Source organism: Gopherus evgoodei, chromosome 6 (assembly GCF_007399415.2).
Source record: "Gopherus evgoodei ecotype Sinaloan lineage chromosome 6, rGopEvg1_v1.p, whole genome shotgun sequence".
Taxonomy (NCBI): domain Eukaryota; kingdom Metazoa; phylum Chordata; order Testudines; family Testudinidae; genus Gopherus; species Gopherus evgoodei.
Genome location: NC_044327.1, coordinates 124,540,491 through 124,559,030, shown reverse-complemented (window position 1 = coordinate 124,559,030; position 18,540 = coordinate 124,540,491). Strand labels below are relative to the sequence as shown.

Here is an 18,540-nt window from a genome sequence, read left to right as displayed (position 1 = left end):
CAAACGATACAGCAAATAGGTTATTTTCTTAACCAAACGTAAGCTAACTCTAATTTTCTAATTGCACATTTATCCAACACAGTGGAGTATGTCTAGCAAGCATAATAAATGCATTAGAAGCTTGCCAACATTTGGGATTGTGTGTGTGCACACACGCGTGCAATCACAAAATATGCATTTTGTACTTAATATTGAGCAACATGAACTTAGATACATGGGAACAGATCTTAATCAACATCAATGGAGCTGCATTTATTTATGCCAGCTCAAAATCTTTTACAATAACAATCCTGAAGGAAGTGAGATATAATGAATGTACGTGCATGCTGAAATCTGCTGGAATAAAAAAAGACCACATGGGGCTTTAAATCCTCTTATACAGAAACTTGAAAATCCTCAGGGTCACATTGGCAACAAGAGAAATTCTAGTGTAGAGAAGAGAATAACTGATTACTTTTCTATCTGCAGACTCATAAGCGAAAATCAACTCCCTCCTCCTCCGAAAACACACAGGAGAGACGTTGGAAATCAGCATTATCTGTGAGTATTGAGCTAATAATTCTAATGAAAGTCTCTGGTCCTTTACCAGCTACAAGTAGATACCAGTAAATACAAGTAGTGTATTATAATGTATATTTTTTAATGAATGGACTCCTAGATGTACCATTTTATTTCAACATGTGAAATAATATTTACAGGTCATGCCAGATGTTCCAGGATTCAAACCCCACCATCCACTTCACCACTCTTCAGTTTTAGTGGGTCACTACTGTAGGTGTGGTGCCAGCAGAATGCTATGGTTGCAATGTACAGCAGAATGGAATTGACCTGATTTGAGCAGATGATACATTTATGCAATACCCAGAGCTCCATTATAAGACATATTGGCTCTGGATAGATGAGAGAGAACAATCGACTGGCTTCTCATTCATTGCAGAAGAATCACTGCTGCAGCTTAATATTTGTACATCAGAAATTCATGTAGGTTTTTTTTTCTTCCAATAGGCTATTTCATTATAACTATGAAATATTTTAACTAAACAGTATTGTTCTTCTAAAGGCTATAATTTACTTTAGGCTACAGTGAGATAACTTATCTGACAGCTCAAAATTCTCAAGGCAAGGGGAATGAAAAAAAAGCCGTTGGAATTATTGGATAATGTAAACAATGCACCTACTTTGTGTAAATCAGCAGTAAATCGAGTAACTCTGTGATGTGATAGGTCAGAATTTGACAGGACAGTTCCTTGCATCCTGATCACTTTCTATACGCAGTTCTTGGGTGTTTATCTCTCATTCTTGAGCTGTATAAAATAAGAGTTGGAGCAGACCCATACATGGAGCTGTATCGTGTTCAAAATGAAACTCCCACAAAATATACATCAGGAATATTCCTTAGCTCATCTACTTTTATTGTAGGTTCTATAGATCAATCAGCAGATTTTTTTTTAAATGGTTTCATATCAAACCAGTAGGGAGCATGTGTTATAAATTATCATTGTAGCTCCATAGAGACTAATGGAGTTACTCTGGATTTACAGTAGCAAAATCAAGAACAGAATATAACCCTTAAATGGAATCTTAGCACACACACACAAAATTTCACAGAATCATGACAATTCAGAGAGAGACAAAAGAAACTGAAGCCAATTATTCCTGTCACATGTCACTGTAGAATTGTCCCCTATGTACATTTTCCAGTTCCTCCTCACCTCTAATTTAAAATACTTTTTAGAAGAGTGGAAAACAATGTTAATTTTACTTTAATAGCATATTTATTTATTAAAGAACAAACTGCAGACCTGAGTAACTACTATGAATTCAAGAGACTTACTCCAGATTTACTCCCATGTAACCTACATCAGAATGTGGCCCTGTGAGCGCATTTTTCAACATAAGATTTCATGTCATTACCTTATAGAATCATAGACTGCAGTGAAAACCTCTGTAAGTCTGCAGTTTCATTAAAAACATTCAAAAATCTCCTCTGTCAGCCTCAATTTTTCAGTGGGTCAGATCTCACTTCTGCTTTCCTTTGAGCACTAGATGGAGTCATCACATTTTAGTTTACACCTTGCAGGTTGTACAGAGTTCTCTGTCCTTTTGGGTAGGGGCAGGGTTGATGCTGAGGGAGTAGGAGAGAGGCTCATTTTGTTCTTTATTAATATATTTGTTTATAAGAATATAAAGACCAAATCATATAAGCCTCTTGGGCAAAACAAGCTGATTTCCCCATCCTCCAGGAGTGAGCATACTGCCAATATCATGGCAAGAAAGCCGGGATACATTACATAGCTATTTTGATAGATGAGCCATTACATACAAGAATAAGCCAATAATTTAAAAACCAGGCTGTGATCCTGCAGCACTTAAGTCAATGAGAACAGGATCTGGCCCTTAATAATCTCATAACTCTTTCTGAGATTAATCATGAGCTCTGCCTACTGCAAGCCATGCTGCTGTGGGCATGTTTCCTACTGATTTCCTTATGCTTGCCCTTTATCACACATGACATGCTAGGAAGAATGAACAGCTGTTCTCTGAGCGATGTTTGTGACATCTCCTGTAGGCCTCTCTTGGCTGACTCGCCTCTTGATGGACACAGGGCTAACGAATCTGAGTGTAAGCACCACCTCTGGCCAGCACACTCGCCAGACCTTCCAGCAAGAGTGCAGCTTTTGGATATGCTGGAAGACCAGGTAGGCATAGCTTTAATGCAGCCTTCTTCTGAGGATGAAGTTCAGGCCAGGACAGTGGAAGGGCATGTCCAAACAAATGTCACACTCTCCTCTCACTTTGCCTCGCTGCCCCTCACAGAGAACGGGGGCAATTTCTCCTCTCAATTAGGCCCATGAAAATCCAGAGCAATTCCACTCAATTCAGTGGAGTCCCCCAGATTTACACCTGCATAGTGGAGAGCAGAATTTGTCCCATGAGATAATTGTGTTTAAACTAATTGACTGTCCCCTTAAGCGTTTCAGAACACACAAACTGATTAATAACATAATGACTAGGTTCTCTTGGCATTCACACACATGTTGTCTTTCATTTAGAACTCCATATCTCACTGAGGGTTAATGTGCCAGCATTAATCTATAACCCAGGGCAAGTGTTCCTTGGAACAGAGAGGAAACTAGTGGAAGCTGCCCTAATCATGTTTTTCACCACAGGACAGGTTCTGCATAGAAAGGAAGCACCAATAAAGTTTAAATTTCACTATTAATTTAGGCCCCTATTCAACAAAACACTTAAGTCCCTTTTTGGCGCCAATGGAATAAGCCCATTCTTAAATTCCTTACTGAACAGGAATGGATTCATGCATGTACAGAGAGTTAAGTATGTGCTATCTCGAATTTAGGCATCAAGCATGTACCCTTCTCATCTCTACTATACAATTTACCTGACCAGGTATGTAGACTCTTCTTCATTGGGACATTATGTTCCCTACTGTGTAACATTTCCAAGTCACTATGATATAAACAATCTCAGTTAGCTTTCCAGCTGCAAACCATTCTATGGGCAATCGTAAAATCTGAGTTTTACAGCCTCATTGGTACATGCCTCGGTTTTGCTGCCAAGCAGTGTGGCATCCTTGTATTTCTCCATCTGATTTTAAAAACCCGTCCTGGACAGACCATTTTATTTACAATCTCTTTCAGATAAACCACTTGGGTTTCAGTTTGTCTGTTGGGTCCTGCAAGGGACATCCCAGGTGATGTTCGTCAGTAACCCTATCAGTAGGCTTATCATGTACACAAATACCTAGTTACTCAATCAGAATGCAAGGAAGCATGTGAGGTATGCTAAGTGCTGAATACAGATTACATTTTTCTGCCAAACTCAGAACACACTTTCTATTGGTTTTATGAACTAGCCAATTGTTTTCTGCATAATAATTAACAGGAAAAATAATCATTCTTTTTTTTTTTAAATGCTGAGTCATTTATCTGTACATTCAACCATTTGCCCACAAGCACTTTTCTTGGATGGAAAATTCTGATACTTGATTTTTTTATACTGGAAGTGGCCAAGTACACCCCCATTCTGAAATGAAAGATTTCAAAAATAATAAAAGTACAAAGCATTTGGTGCAGCGATTATGTCTAGGAAAGTGAGGAAGGGGGGAAGGTTAAACAAAAAACAAAAATGAGTAACAGAACCATTGAGATATGTATGTACAGGCCGTGCTGCACTAAGTAACCACATGATCTTATTATTGTCATAGTTTTCTTCCTTTTTGCTCCCCTTACTTGTCTGTTGATACCCCTTATTTACTGAGACACACACACCTGAGGTAAGATTGTGCGCTCTCCTGGGCAGGGATCACAGCTGCACTTGTTTTGGTGCGGCACCTACACTAGCACAGATTTGCTATTTTCAAAAAATAAAGTGATTTTTATATGTCTGGAAAAAAAATGATTTTTATGCTTTTTTCAAAGTTGTGCCATAGTCTATGGCAATAAACTGGTGGCCAGTATGTGCATGTAATCATGCGTTCTTCCAGACTGAGTCAGAACCGCTCAGTTGTGTGTTATAGGCCCTAAACTGCTACACCTAAGGGAGTTTCTCCTTTAATGTAAGTAATAGGGCCTGTACTTTTGGAGCATGAGTTTTATCCCTACTGCTGCCATGAAGCTCCAAGCAACCATAATGTACAACATCGTTTTAAGTGTTAAGCCCTAAATGGCTATAGACTTCTTCTAATCTTTGTGTGTAAAATCTAGTGTCATATTTAAATTATCTACTCACAGTCTTACCAGTAGGGGTGCCCTACTACATTTTGCTTCCTGTGTAGGCAATATTCCACCAATCAGAACAGATGCTTTAGTTTGCCATTCACTGCAATGTCTTCTTTTCCTCAACAATTGGCCTGGATGGGTCCTATCGCTCAAAACAGTGAGTGAATTCCAATGAAAGTTTTGGGGATTTTGAGCTCATGGTGCTAAATTGGGAAATGCTCGCTAAGCACTTGAGACAAGATTTTCAAAAATAGTGTGTGTGATTAGCATCCTACATTCATAAAGTCTTTCCAATGACAACAGGCCTCGGATCAGGGCTCTAGTCTCTTAAATAAATGCTGAGCACTTTTGAAAAGTAGGCATTTAGGCCGAGAATTGCAAAGCCATTTAGATGCCTAACTCCTATTGATTTCCTTGGGAACTAGGCACCTATCTATCTTCGAGGATCTGCACCTAAGACCCTAATTCAGCCAAACATAAAAGAAAAAGGTTATCTTTAAGTAAGAGAATAGTGGTGTGAGGGACTATGCATGTGCTTAAAGTGAAGCCTGTGTTTTTGTGCTTTGCTGTATTTGACCTCATTTAAGTGATCAAATATGGACATGTGGTCCTAACTTTAAGCACTCATTTTGATGGTTGGAAGAAACAGCTAGACGAATTCAAACCAAAAATAAGGTGAAAAAAATGTTAGCAGTGAGTGTTCATATCCATTGGAACAGCTTCCCAAGGGATGTAGTGGATTAAATCTTGGCTCCACTGACGTCAATGGCAAAACTCCCATTGGCTTCAAGGGGACCATGGTTTCACCCTTTAAATCAAGAATTGATTTAGTTCTAGAAGGTAGGTTGTAGCTGAACCACATGTATTACTGAGTGAAACTATGGCCTGGATTACGCCTCAGGTCATTCTAGATGACCATGGTTCCTTCTAGCCTTCAGATTTATGAAACTATGAAAATCTTGATCTTGGGTATTGTGGTGAGGGGCAATACAGAGTACTTGACAGAGATTAAAGACATGACCTTCTCATCCAGTGAAGAGTGATAGTTTAAAGAAAAACAGATAATTTCATAATAGACCATCTTCTCTTGAATTGCTCCCAGTTTCAGTGTGCAATAAATACTAAGAGGCAGAGGTAATAAATAACAGACATATTGGGGCATCATAATGCATTGTCTCTTTTCCTGAATTTCCTTCAAAGGCTCTGAAAGAACCCATGGAGGGTGTTGAAGTCAAGAGAGAAACAAAAGGGGAAAAGAAGACACAAAACCAGACTCCAGTGAGAAAATGTGGGAAGGGAGTCAGCAAAGCCGTGGGCTATATCACAGGAGACATGAAACAGTTTGGAGTCTGGCTTCAAGGTAATTCCATAGCAACCAGTATGTTCCATCTGTATCAACTAATTCAAGGATGATCTGGCTTAATAAACTGTGGAACAGAAATGATAATACTGAACCATTCCTACATTGTAGGAGAAATGCTCCCTTGTGCAAAGAACCAGCCCAAGGCTTATCCACCACCCAAGTCCAGAGGGTGCATAAGCTGAAATTCACCCCATGTGCCAGCCCCTCCGCAGAGAAGTGAATTTCATCTTGTGAGTGTAACAGAGGATGTTTATTTCAATGTGGGTCGTTCCTTATCATGCTCCCCTTTCTTTCCACAGACTAATGTTTGTCATGCCCAAATGCCAGTATGAAGTTAAATCATTCATCCTGGGTTTTGATCGCTCAATAAATCAGCAGCGAGATACTCACCTAATCTGCCATCCGAGATGCAGACATCATACATAAGCCAGTTTGTATGAATCTGGCCCAGCATGCTTTAGAATAGGGAACTCTAACAGCTACACTATTAGTGTCAGTTAGGTTTTCAGCTGCAAACCATTGTACAGGCAATCATAAAATCTGAGTCGAGTTTTACAGCCTCACTGATCCATGCCTCGGTTTTGCTGCCAAGCAATGTGGCGCCCTTGCATTTCTCCATGAGTTTCCAGAAAACCATCCTGGACAGACCATCTCATTTATCAAGCGTTTACAATGTGATCTCTTCCAGATAAACCGGTCCCATTTCAGTTTGTCGACTGGGTCCTGCGAGGGATATCCCAGGTCATGTTTGTCAATAACCCTCTCAGTGGGCTTATCATGATTGTTGGGTTCCTTGTCCAGAATCGTTGGTGGACACTTACAGGCTGTTTAGGAACAGTTGTCTCAACGTTAACAGCACTTCTTCTGAATCAGGACAGGTAGGTTTGTCTTGTGATTTAAAATATTGTGATAAGTGAGAAATAGATCCATGTTCAAATATCTGCCCTTTGATGTGCTGAGTAGCTAGTATTGCCTTAGCTTAACATATCTATAGAAAGAAAATGTGCTTCCTAACCTATTCTTATATAGGTTGTTATACTCTGAAACATAACCGCGAGGGAATGCTGTCTTCACTAAGAAATACATTTTTCCTACATCTTCAGGACCTGAGCTCCTGAAATCCTAACTGAGGCAAAACAAGCCCAGGAGTTAGGATATGTACAAACGGAGAACAGAAGCCCAGGGAAGTTAAATGACTTGCCCCTGGTCACCAAGAAGCCTGTATCACAGATGAGACTTGAATCCAGATCTCTCCAGGGTCAGTCCAGTACCTTAACCACAAGACCAAGGAACTGGGAGCCAGGACTTTTAGGTCCTGATTCTTCCCTTACACTGGTATAATTCCACTGGTAGACAGCACACCTGGAAATTACATTCCAGCACAGGAAGCATTGATTCACCGCAGGTGAAGGGACAGAGTTAAGTGATGATGTATTTCAACAACAACAAAACCTTCCAGTCAATTGTCTTTCTCCCACAGATCATCCATAGCAGCAGGACTGCATGGCTATAATGGGGTCCTGGTGGGACTGCTCATAGCAGTATTATCTGACAAGGGAAACTTCTATTGGTGGCTTCTACTACCTGTTGCTGCAGTATCCATGACATGGTAAGTCGCACACTTTTAGGCTTCTGTGAAAGCCTAAACACTTCTGTGTCGTAGAATTTAAGGGCAGAATGGACCACCAGATCATCTAGTCTGACCTCCTGCATATCATAGCCCACCCACACCCACCCTCTAAACCCAGCAACTGAAATGAGACCAAAATATTACAACCCTCACAGACTAGACTCCTACATGCCACAGGCAGAGAATAAGAGGGATTGAGGTGCACCAGTGCTTAGATTCTGATTCCTTCTGTTCCTGAGACATTGGTTGTCATCTGTTGTCTTGCATAGATTTTTAAACTAATGAAATCATGCTACTACTACTACTCCTGGGGGAATTCTGGGCCACTGTGCACATGCAGAATTCATGTCCCCCACAGATTTCTTTGCTTCTCTGCAGAAAAATGACTTTCTGACAGGGAAGCAAAAGGAAGTCACAAGAGCGGTCACGCACCCCTCCCCAGCAGTGCAGGCAAGTCATTCCAGCCACCTGGAACAGCTGGCAGAGAAGTAAATCACTGCAGTAGTGCAGGGGTGGAGACACCCTGGTTGGTGGCTCATACCCTGTATCAGGCATGACTCCTCTTCCTTTGAAACGAGCAGCCAGGGCTGGGTCAGAACCACCCCCAGAAACTTCCTCAGGCTGCAGGAAGCTGCACGAATGCACACACGCACATGCTTCCTGCCCAAATCGCTCCTCAGCCATGATTTTCCCTGCATCCAGAACCCTCACCACCAACCACCCATCCACCCCACCAAGCCTCACCTCCTGCATTGATAGCTGCCCTGCACCCAGATCCCCCCATCAAGCCCCACTTCCCCAGCTGGACTCCCCTGACCCCCACCCCTGCACCCAGACCGTCCCCCACTGACCTCCCTGCACTCAAACACCTATCTTGGTGAGCCCCACCCCACCTGCACCTGGACAACTCGGACCTTCACCCCACTAAGCCCCTACCAGCTGCATCCAGACCCCCACCCCGCCAAGTCCTACTCCCTCCATAAGTCCCCCACACTCAGAACCCCTCTGCTGGGCCCCAACCACCTTCACCTGAATCCTCCCGCAGAGTCTCATTGTCCCCCAATGAGCCCTGTGCATCCAGATCCATCCCCTGCACCTAGACCCACCCACTGAGCAGCACACACCCAGATTGCCCTACCTAGAACCCTCTCACCCTACAGCTGTACCCCCACCACCACTAAACCCTTCCACACTTGGATCCTGCCAGACTGAGCCTCTCCAGCCACACCTGGTGTGAAGGAGCAGGTGGGTCGGGTGCAGCCTCACCACCAAGTCCAGGGTCAGGGCCGGGGGCTGCAGGGTGATCTCCCACCTCTATGCAGCCAGTGGCCTCTGTTTCCCATGGCCATGCGAAGTCTCCACATTTAGTTATGGGGAAAAAATTGCAACATTTTAAAATATTGTGAGCAGAATTTTGGGGAGGGATGCAGAATTCCCTCCAGAGTATACCACACATGCATTGGCTTCTAAAGCAGTGATTTTTTACTATTATTTACCTTTATACATTTTAGATTAATCCTTTCTAAAATACATTCCCAGTTTACATGTAAATTCCACGTTTAAGTAAAATTAATTCAATGTCCTAAATATTAGCCACATGTCAGTTGCCCATTGTAATGTGAACATCAACATTCTTTTCACCATTTCCCTGCCCTTGTAAACCACAAGTTTTTCATTTTTTCTTTTACTTGTATAAATGGCTATTTTAAAAATGTTATAAAAATTTACCAGCCCAGGCACAGAAACTACGTACCTGCCCTTAACCATGATGACTGATGAAAACAACTAATGATATTTTACTGGTCTGTCAAACAATGATGTGCCCAGGCAGATTGGCAATCGGTCTTTCAAACTCAGGATATTTTGCTGGAAAGGGCTGAAACACATAGATTCTCATCTGCCTAAAGCTCAGGTGGTGAATTATAACCAGTTTTGTTGCTGTAACTCAAATGGTCATACGCTTTGTCTATTGATTTATTTAGCCAGGGTCCCAACTCATAAGCTTGGATACACTCTAAGCTTTTTCCCAGTTCAAAGCTTCAGTCTGGTCTGATTTGGGCCCCTCTCTAGCCCTAATAAATTAAGAGCCAGATCCTCAGTTGGTGTAAATCAGCTTTGTTGAAGTCCATGAAGCTTCACCAGTTCACACCAACTGAAGATCTGTTCCTAAATATGTTTAGGGTAGTGGAAGCATGGAGGAAATCTGTGTATTGCTGATTGCAATGCACAAATATGGATGTGGGACTTGCAAGATAACATAAAATAAATCTGATTGTATCAGAAGCACCTCTGGAACTCAAACAGTTCCTAAAAACCAAAAGGCATGAAGAGTATGCATTTCCTATATTATTTGTCAGGATAATGGATAGTTTTTGCCTGGCTGAGCGATCTGAGGAATTAATCTTCACAAGCTTCTAATGAGATCATTTTGTTTTTCTCTTTAAGCCCAGTTTTCTCCAGTGCTTTAGGCTCAATCTTCAGTAGGTGGGATCTTCCTGTTTTCACCTTGCCTTTCAATGCAGCACTGACATTATACTCTGCGGCCACTGGACACTACAACCTTTTCTTCCCTACAGTCCTCACTAAGCCTGCAACATCAGTGCCCAATATCAGCTGGTCCACCATTGATGTGCCAAAGGTAAGAGTCACTAAACGTTCCATGCCTGTTACACAGTAAGCCAATAAAGAGCCATGTCCTTTTAGTTTATATGACAAAGACAGAGCCCCACAATACAATTCTGTATTTCCATGGTAACAAGTAACTGATATGTAATAGTATGTAATGCATCTGAGGAAGTGGGTATTCACCCACGAAAGCTCATGCTCCAAAACGTCTGTTAGTCTATAAGGTGCCACAGGATTCTTTGCTGCTGATATGTAATATTTTACTATGGCAACTGTGACTTCAATTTAAGAGTTTCCAAGTATCTTAAGCACACAACTGGACCTAAATACATGTTATAATCCGCAGTGAATCTCTCTGGATTCTAATAATCCATTACCATGGAGATACTGGTCATGGCTCCACAGTTTTGTTCCAATTTTCATGTAATGCTGGAATTACACCTTTGTATCACATATGATTAATATAATCTATTACGTTTTTTAAAATCATCTTCTTGTTAAGAAATTGACACAGACACTATGTCATAAACAGATAAGTAAGAGTTAATAGAACAGAAGTACTTCATCTCTCTTTTGCCTGTAAAAGGTTAACAAGATCAGTGAGCCAGGCTGTCACCTGACCAGAGGACCAATCAGGGGACAGGATACTTTCAAATCTTGAGGGAGGGAAGTTTTTGTGTGTGCTATTAGTTTGTGGTTGTTGTTCACTCTGGGGGCTCAGAGGGACCAGAGGTGCAACCAGGTTTCTTTCCAATCTCTCTGATACAGTCTCTTATATGTCCAGAATAGTAAGTACTAGGTAGATAAGGCGAGTTAGGCTTATGCTTGTTTTCTTTATTTGCAAATGTGTATTTGGCTGGAAGGAGTTCAAATTTGTATTTGCTGAAAGGGCTTTAATTTGTACTTGTATACTTAGGCTGGGAGGGTATTCCCAGTGTCTATAGCTGAAAGACCCTGTACCTATTCCATTTTAAATTTACAAAGATAATTTTTACTGTTTTTTCTTTCTTTAATTAAAAGCTTTTCTTGTTTAAGAACCTGATTGTTTTTTTTATTCTGGTGTGAGACTCCAGGGGACTGGGTCTGGATCCACCAGGGAATTGGTGGGGAGAAAGGAGGGAAGGGGGAGAGAAAGGTTAATTTTCTCTCTGTGTTAGGATTACTTTCTCTCTCAGGGAGAGTCTGGGAGGGGGAGAGAGAAGGAGGGGGGAAGGTGGATTTTCCTCTCTGTTTTAAGATTCAAGGAGTTTGAATCACAGTGATCTTCCAGGGAGGGGAAGTCTGGGAGAGGCAACGGTGAGGGAAAGGGGTTTACCTTCCTTGTGTTAAGATCCTGAGGGTCTGGGTCTTGGGGGTTCCCAGACAAGGTTTTGGGGGGACCAGAATGTACCAGGCACTGGAATTCCTGGTTGGTGGCAGTGCTACAAGTACTAAGCTGGTAATTGATCTTAGAGGAATTCATGCTGGTACCCCATCTTTTGGACGCTAAGGTTCAGAGTGGGGAATTATACCATGACACACTATCACAAGGGGATGTTTAGAAACTCATGTTCAGGCAGACATGCAGATTTTTTATAGTCAATATTTATGCTGGAGCTACACCAAAACAATTTTTTCTACTCTTGTGGCCCCCCCTACTATTAACCAACCAGGGCTATTTCCAAAGTTGTGCCGCCATCATTAATTAATGCCAATGTATAAAAAAAGCTTGTAGAAATGGGTATTTCCATTTTAAACTTGTTAAGACAGATAGGAAAAGGAAATCAACCTTTGCCAAGTGGAGAACAAACAAAAAAACAACCCAATGATGACAGATATTATTTATAAGCATCTAACAAGAATTTAAAATATAGAGAGAGCAATAAAACAAAGTACAACTCCACAGGGCACATCATCAAATGAATGAGACTGGGAATGGTTGGGTCATTACACTAATTGAATCTATTTCCCTATGTTAAGTTCTCCTCACACTTTCTATGGATCATCTCAATTATCACTTCAAAAGTTTTTTTTCTCCTGCTGATGATAGCTCATCTCAATTGACTAGACTCTTCCTGTTGGTATGCATACTTCCACCTTTTCATGTTCTCTGTATGTATAAATATCTCCTGTCTGTATGTTCCATTCTATGCATCCGAAGAAGTGAGCTGTAGCCCACAAAAGCTTATGCTGAAATAAATTTTTTAGTCTCTAAGGTGCCACAAGTACTCCTGTTCTATCAGCTGCCAGAAAGAGCCATTTCTATGGAACTCATGTTCATTACAATGAGGCCTTTTGAGGAGGTGAGGAGGCCAAAGCATCAGATTTCAGTTTATTCTGTTATCAATATCTGAACACAACATCAGTCGTGGAAAAAAATGTTAGGTTGGAGACTTCGCCTTACAATATCTAAGTCCACAGACCAAAGCAGAAACAAGTGAAAGCTGTCAGTCCTTTTGAATGGGTGACTACCAAAGCTCACTATCTATGTGGCTTGTTTCTGGATTACTGATTAACACAACCCTTGGTTAGGTTTGCACAGAGCGAAAAACCCTGCAGGACAATAAGGGGCATATGAATAAGTGACAGAGAGTCACGATCAGGCATGTCAGCCCCCTGGCACGCCATGAATAGAATTCCCAAAATAACTGCATTGTCCCAAAGTGAAAGGAGGCTGATAAGCATGAAATCGCAGAGCATGAATTTGACAGGAGGTCTGAAGGAGCTTTGGCCTATTTACACTAGGCTAATTTCTCTCCTAATTTCTTTCTCTAATTTCTTTTGTCTCAGAAGAAACAAAAGGCCAAAGAGAATGTTGAGGTGCTGACCTAGAATGCAGAAATTCAAGGGCAATAGAGGGACTAATAACAAACAACCTTCTTCAACTCCAGGGACCATGGGCCTGATCTGACGCTCATTGTGGTCAATGGCATGACTCTCATGGACTATAATGGGAAATAGATCAGGTCCTATGCTATCAGATGAAATTTTAAATCCCCAAGAGATCCAGGTGATGGCAACCAAGGAACACAGACTGGTAGTAAGCACTGGGAAAGCCTGAGATCTGGCTTTGAAATACTCCACTGTTTAAGTTTCAGCTCTGCTGCCAGGACTTTACTCTGACTAAACTCTCCCATAAACTTTCATATGGAATTTTTTTTTGGCGGGGGTGATGCTTTCTGATGCTTTTTCTGCAACAACACAGCATGCACTGAAGCAGTTGCATTAGGACTGAGAGCAGCAGTTGCAATGAGAGACTTAAGGAGCTCAATCTGTTTAGCTGATCAATAAAGAAAATCAAGAGATGGCTTGATCGTGATGTATAAGTCACTTCATGGGAAGAAAATACCAGACAGTAAAGGACTCTTTAACCCAGTGGAGAAAGGCATAATAGAAATCAATGGCTGGAAGTTAAACCCAGATAAACTCCACTCACATATAAGGCATAAATTCTTAGCAGTGAGGTTGATTAATTACTGGAACAAACTACTAAGGAAAGTGGTGGATTCTCTGTCTCTTGATGTCTTCACATCAAGACTGGAGGCCTTTAGTCAAACACAAGTTATTGTGCTCAATTCAGCAGTAACTGGATGAAATTCTATGGTCTGTGATAAAGAGGAGAGCAGACTAGATGATATAATGATCCCTTCCAGTCTTAAAATCTATGTCTCTGTGAAGATCTGCTGCATAAAGGAGGACCCAGCACAGTTAAAGTCAAAATCCTATCCTCTGTGCATCATGGTTAAAAATTACATGGCTCATCACAGGGGTTAAAGGAAGTGGATGGGGCAGAAGTGTGGCCATTCACTATGGAAAATCCCTGTCAAATTTAATAGATATATTTTCTACAGATGTTTTCTATTGAATTCTATAGGATGATCCAAAACTATATCCAGGCTATAGAATTTTGTAGGCTGATTAAAAAATAAAATATTAACAGGTTGTTAGAGTGACATGGTGGGTGAGGTGATGTCTTTTATTGGACCAACTTCTGTTGATGAAAGAGACGAGCTTTCCAGCCACACAGAGCTGCTTCTTCCTCCCCAACTGCATCTCTCTAATATCCTGGGACCGACCTGGCTACAGCTCCACTGCATAGAAACAAGCTAGCATTTTTATTAAATTTGATAGGTATTTGGAGGTCTTGTTATTGAATCCCATTAGCTTCATCCCTGTTAAATTGTACAGAACCTTTCCATTATTGGAGGTACAAGTCCAGTGCAGATTCATGGGGCCACAAAAAGAGTGGGGGGGACGAATATGGGCTCTATCTGCTACTCCACTCCATAAGTACTACTAATGCTCTCCTCTGCCCTAGCAGTGAGGATTTCCTCCTCCTAATCCCTGTGTCATTACTACGGGAAATTTCCATGCATTTGGGTTTTGTTTGTATGCTCAGAAAAATGAAATAACAAACTCTTTACCAAGCTGAGAGACAAAATGGGTGAGATAATATTGTTGGACCAGTTTCTGTTGGTGAAAGAGACACGTTTTCAAGCACCACAGGGTTCTTCCTCAGATTTGGGAAAGGTAATTAGCGGGCATGTCTACACTGCAAGTAACCACCTTCAGCTGCACCCGGTCAGCTGATTCGGGCTGCGGGGCTGTTTAATTGCTGTGGAGATATTTGAGCTCTGAGAGTCTCCTGATTTCTGCCAGAGCACAGACTCTAGCCCAAGTCTGAATGTCTACACGGTATACAGCCCCAGAGGCGGTTCCAGACCCCAGCACGCCAAGCGCGTGCTTGGGGTGGCAAGCCGAGGGGGGCATTCTGCTGGTTGCCAGCACGCAGGCCGCCTTCGGCGGCATGCCTGTGGAGGGTCCTCTGGTTCCACAGCTCCGGTGGGCCTCCTGCAGGCGTGCTTGTGGAGGGTCCACTGGTCCTGCGGCTTCGGAGGAGGTGCCTGCGGGAGATCCACCAGAGCCGCGGGACCGGCAACCAGCAGAGCGCCTCCCATGGCATGCCGCCATGCTTGGGGCAGCAAAATGTCTAGAGCCGCCCCTGTACAGCCCCATAGCCCAAGCAGTCCTAGTCCAAGTCATCAAATCTGGGCCAGCCACAGGCACTTAACTGCAGTCCAGACAAACCCCAAGTGTCACAACGAAATACAAGGTGGACCTGATTGTTAAGCATAAGAAGTTAACACATGTTGCAAGAAAATATTCAAAATGAAGTGGGCATTAACACCTCAGAAGTAGGTGCAATAAAAGATATTACCTCACTCATCTTGTCTCTTATATTCTGGGACCAACATGGGTACAACAACAATGCAAACAATATACCGCGCAACAAAATGGGTAACAAAATGGCAAATGAAATTTAATGTGGATAAATGTAAAGTAATGCACATTGGAAAAAATAACCCCAACTATACATACAATATGATGGGGGCTAATTTAGCTACAATGAATCAGGAAAAAGATCTTGGAGTCATCGTGGATAGTTCTCTGAAGATGTTCACGCAGTGTGCAGAGGTGGTCAAAAAAGCAAACAAGATGTTTGGAATCATTAAAAAGGGGATAGAGAATAAGACTGAGAATATATTATTGCCCTTATATAAATCCATGGTACGCCTACATATCGAATACTGTGTACAGATGTGGTCTCCTCACCTCAAAAAAGATATTCTAGCACTAGAAAAGGTTCAGAAAAGGGCAACTAAAATGATTAGGGGTTTGGAGAGGGTCCCAAGGGAGGAAATATTAAAGAGGCTAGGACTCTTCAGCTTGAAAAAGAGGAGACTAAGGGGGGATATGATAGAGGTATATAAAATCATGAGTGATGTTGAGAAAGTGGATAAGGAAAAGTTATTTACTTATTCCCATAATACAACTAGAGGTCACCAAATGAAATTAATAGGCAACAGGTTTAAAACAAATAAAAGGAAGTTCTTCTTCACACAGCGCACAGTCAACCTGTGGAACTCCTTATCTGAGGAGGTTGAGAAGGCTAGGACTGTAACAATGTTTAAAAGGGAACTGGATAAATTCCTGGTGGCTAAGTCCATAAATGGCTATTAGCCAGGATGGGTAAAGAATGGTGTCCCTAGCCTCTGTTGGTCAGAAGATGAAGATGGATGGCAGAAGAGAGATCATTTGATCATTGCCTGTTAGGTTCACTCCCTCTGGGGCACCTGGCATTGGCCACTGTCGGTAGACAGATACTGGGCTAGATGGGCCTTTGGTCTGACCCAGTATGGCCATTCTTATGTTCTTATGTACCGTACACTAACCTCTCCTTTAAAAATGTCTGTAGCTGTTACAATCCATTCCAGTCGGCGTCGGCCAGGTGTATGGCTGTGATAACCCCTGGACTGGTGGCATCTTCCTGGTTGCTTTATTCATCTCCTCTCCTCTCATTTGCTTGCATGCTGCAATTGGATCAGCAGTGGGGATGCTGGCAGGTATTACAGATTTCTCTCTTACAAATGTCATACACGATCACTTAGAATGAAAAGAATTAAAGCCGGTGGAAACATTTGCTATCTATAAATGGTTTTCCTCATGGAAAAATGGCTTTTTTTGACAAAAATGAAAACTTTTTCAAAAAGCACTTTGGTTGAAGTTTTGAGTTTGTGATGAAAAATTTCACGATTTAAAAAAAAACATTTTGTTGCAATGAGAGGGGGAAAGCTACTTTCACTTCTTCACTTCTCCTCTCCCCTTTATCAATGGACAAACAGTTAAAAAAAAACAAGAACAAGAGAGCGCACAAATGATTTTTACACACCAAAATGAAACACAATTTTTCAAATGTCTTTTATTTTAAATTTTGTTTAGAAATTTTTCATTGAAAACATGAAATATATTTTGTGGTAAAGTTCAAATAAAACAAAAAAAATCAAGAAATATACCGACCTTTTTGACCACCTCCATAAACAACAAGAGATTTCTGTGGTTCTGAAATGTAGGGCTGGGAAAGCATTTAGGCCCAGATTCACAAAGGTACCTAGATGGCTAACTTCCCCTGGGCATTAGGGAAAGTTAGCCTCATGGTCCAAATCTGCCTTCATTCATCAACTTCCAGTGAGTTCATAGAAGCAGGGATTCTGTTCTCAGTCACCCCAAGGAAGTCCAGAGTAACTCCACTGACTTTGGTGGAGTAACTCTGAATTTACACCAGTGGGAGTGAAATCAGAGCTTGGCCCAATGGGAGTGATACCCCTGAGCACAGAACTGAACCCTTTATAAGTCTGATTCATTCCAGTTCTTTACTTCTTTTACTCCTTAAGCCCGGCAGTGACATTTTTCTGACTTCCTTTACAGCACTGAGCCTAGCAGCACCTTTTAGCAATATCTATGCTGGCTTGTGGAGTTACAACAGTTGCCTCGCATGCATCGCTATCGGGGGCATGTTCTATGCTCTGACATGGCAGACCCACCTGCTAGCAATTGCTTGTGGTATGTACCTGATGGATGTCTATGGCTGGGGTGATTCCTTATGAAAACAAAAATACAGGAGGCTTTTGTACTAGAGAGGAGTGAAGCCACAAAGTTCACAGCTAGGTCTGCAGATGATTTTAGGTAAGGCTGAAGATTATTTCCATCAAAGATGTTGATTAGGGGCCATCCCTCTAATTTATGCTGTCAAAACAAAAATAATACCTTTGCCTTCAGCCATGCCAAAGGAAGAGCTGTTTGCCTAATGATTGTGACTTATCGATAGATGTTCTGATGTATAAAATGTATCTGTTAAATGCTCTTCAATATGTCATGCTGGTATAGCTGAAACTAGGGATGGACCCAAACGATTTCCCCAGATATGGACATGCCTAAACTCTGGAGACAATCAGCACCAGACTGATCCATCTCTACCTGAAACTACATTACACAACTTACTATCCCTATTTAAATGGAGAGTGGAATTGTGAGTTCTTTCAGAAATGCCTTTATTAAGCAATTCCAGGTGAGGTTTCAGTATATCTGCATCATGTAGATCTCAGAATGGACCCTCATTCAGTAAATGAGATTTGATTTCTTCACTGGCTCCCATTATAGTCTTGCTGTGTCCTAAAGACAGAAGAGATACGGGGGAAACAGTGTTTTCCATCTCATACCAGCCTTCGAGGTGCATCCTTGCAATTTCAGCAGACACATTTCCCATGATTCTCTTTCCACAGTCACACTCTGAGACTTGTAAATTTTAAGGCCAGAAGGAGCCGTCATGATCATTAGTCTGACCTCCTGCTCACCTCATGAACCTC

At 41.7% G+C, this 18,540-nt stretch overlaps 1 protein-coding gene across 1 annotated transcript in view; it reads left to right on the top strand.

Moving 5' to 3' along the window:
- Window positions 1–18,540, top strand: part of LOC115654056 (urea transporter 2-like) — a 42,671-nt gene that overhangs the window by 18,876 nt on the left and 5,255 nt on the right. Inside the window, exons 3-10 of the mRNA XM_030567990.1 lie at window positions 469–540; window positions 2,570–2,699; window positions 5,940–6,099; window positions 6,791–6,980; window positions 7,583–7,711; window positions 10,178–10,370; window positions 16,593–16,740; window positions 17,603–17,737. Coding sequence (XP_030423850.1) covers window positions 2,685–2,699; window positions 5,940–6,099; window positions 6,791–6,980; window positions 7,583–7,711; window positions 10,178–10,370; window positions 16,593–16,740; window positions 17,603–17,737 — 970 coding nt within the window. The 5' untranslated portion in view covers window positions 469–540; window positions 2,570–2,684. The remainder of the gene's footprint in view (window positions 1–468; window positions 541–2,569; window positions 2,700–5,939; window positions 6,100–6,790; window positions 6,981–7,582; window positions 7,712–10,177; window positions 10,371–16,592; window positions 16,741–17,602; window positions 17,738–18,540) is intronic.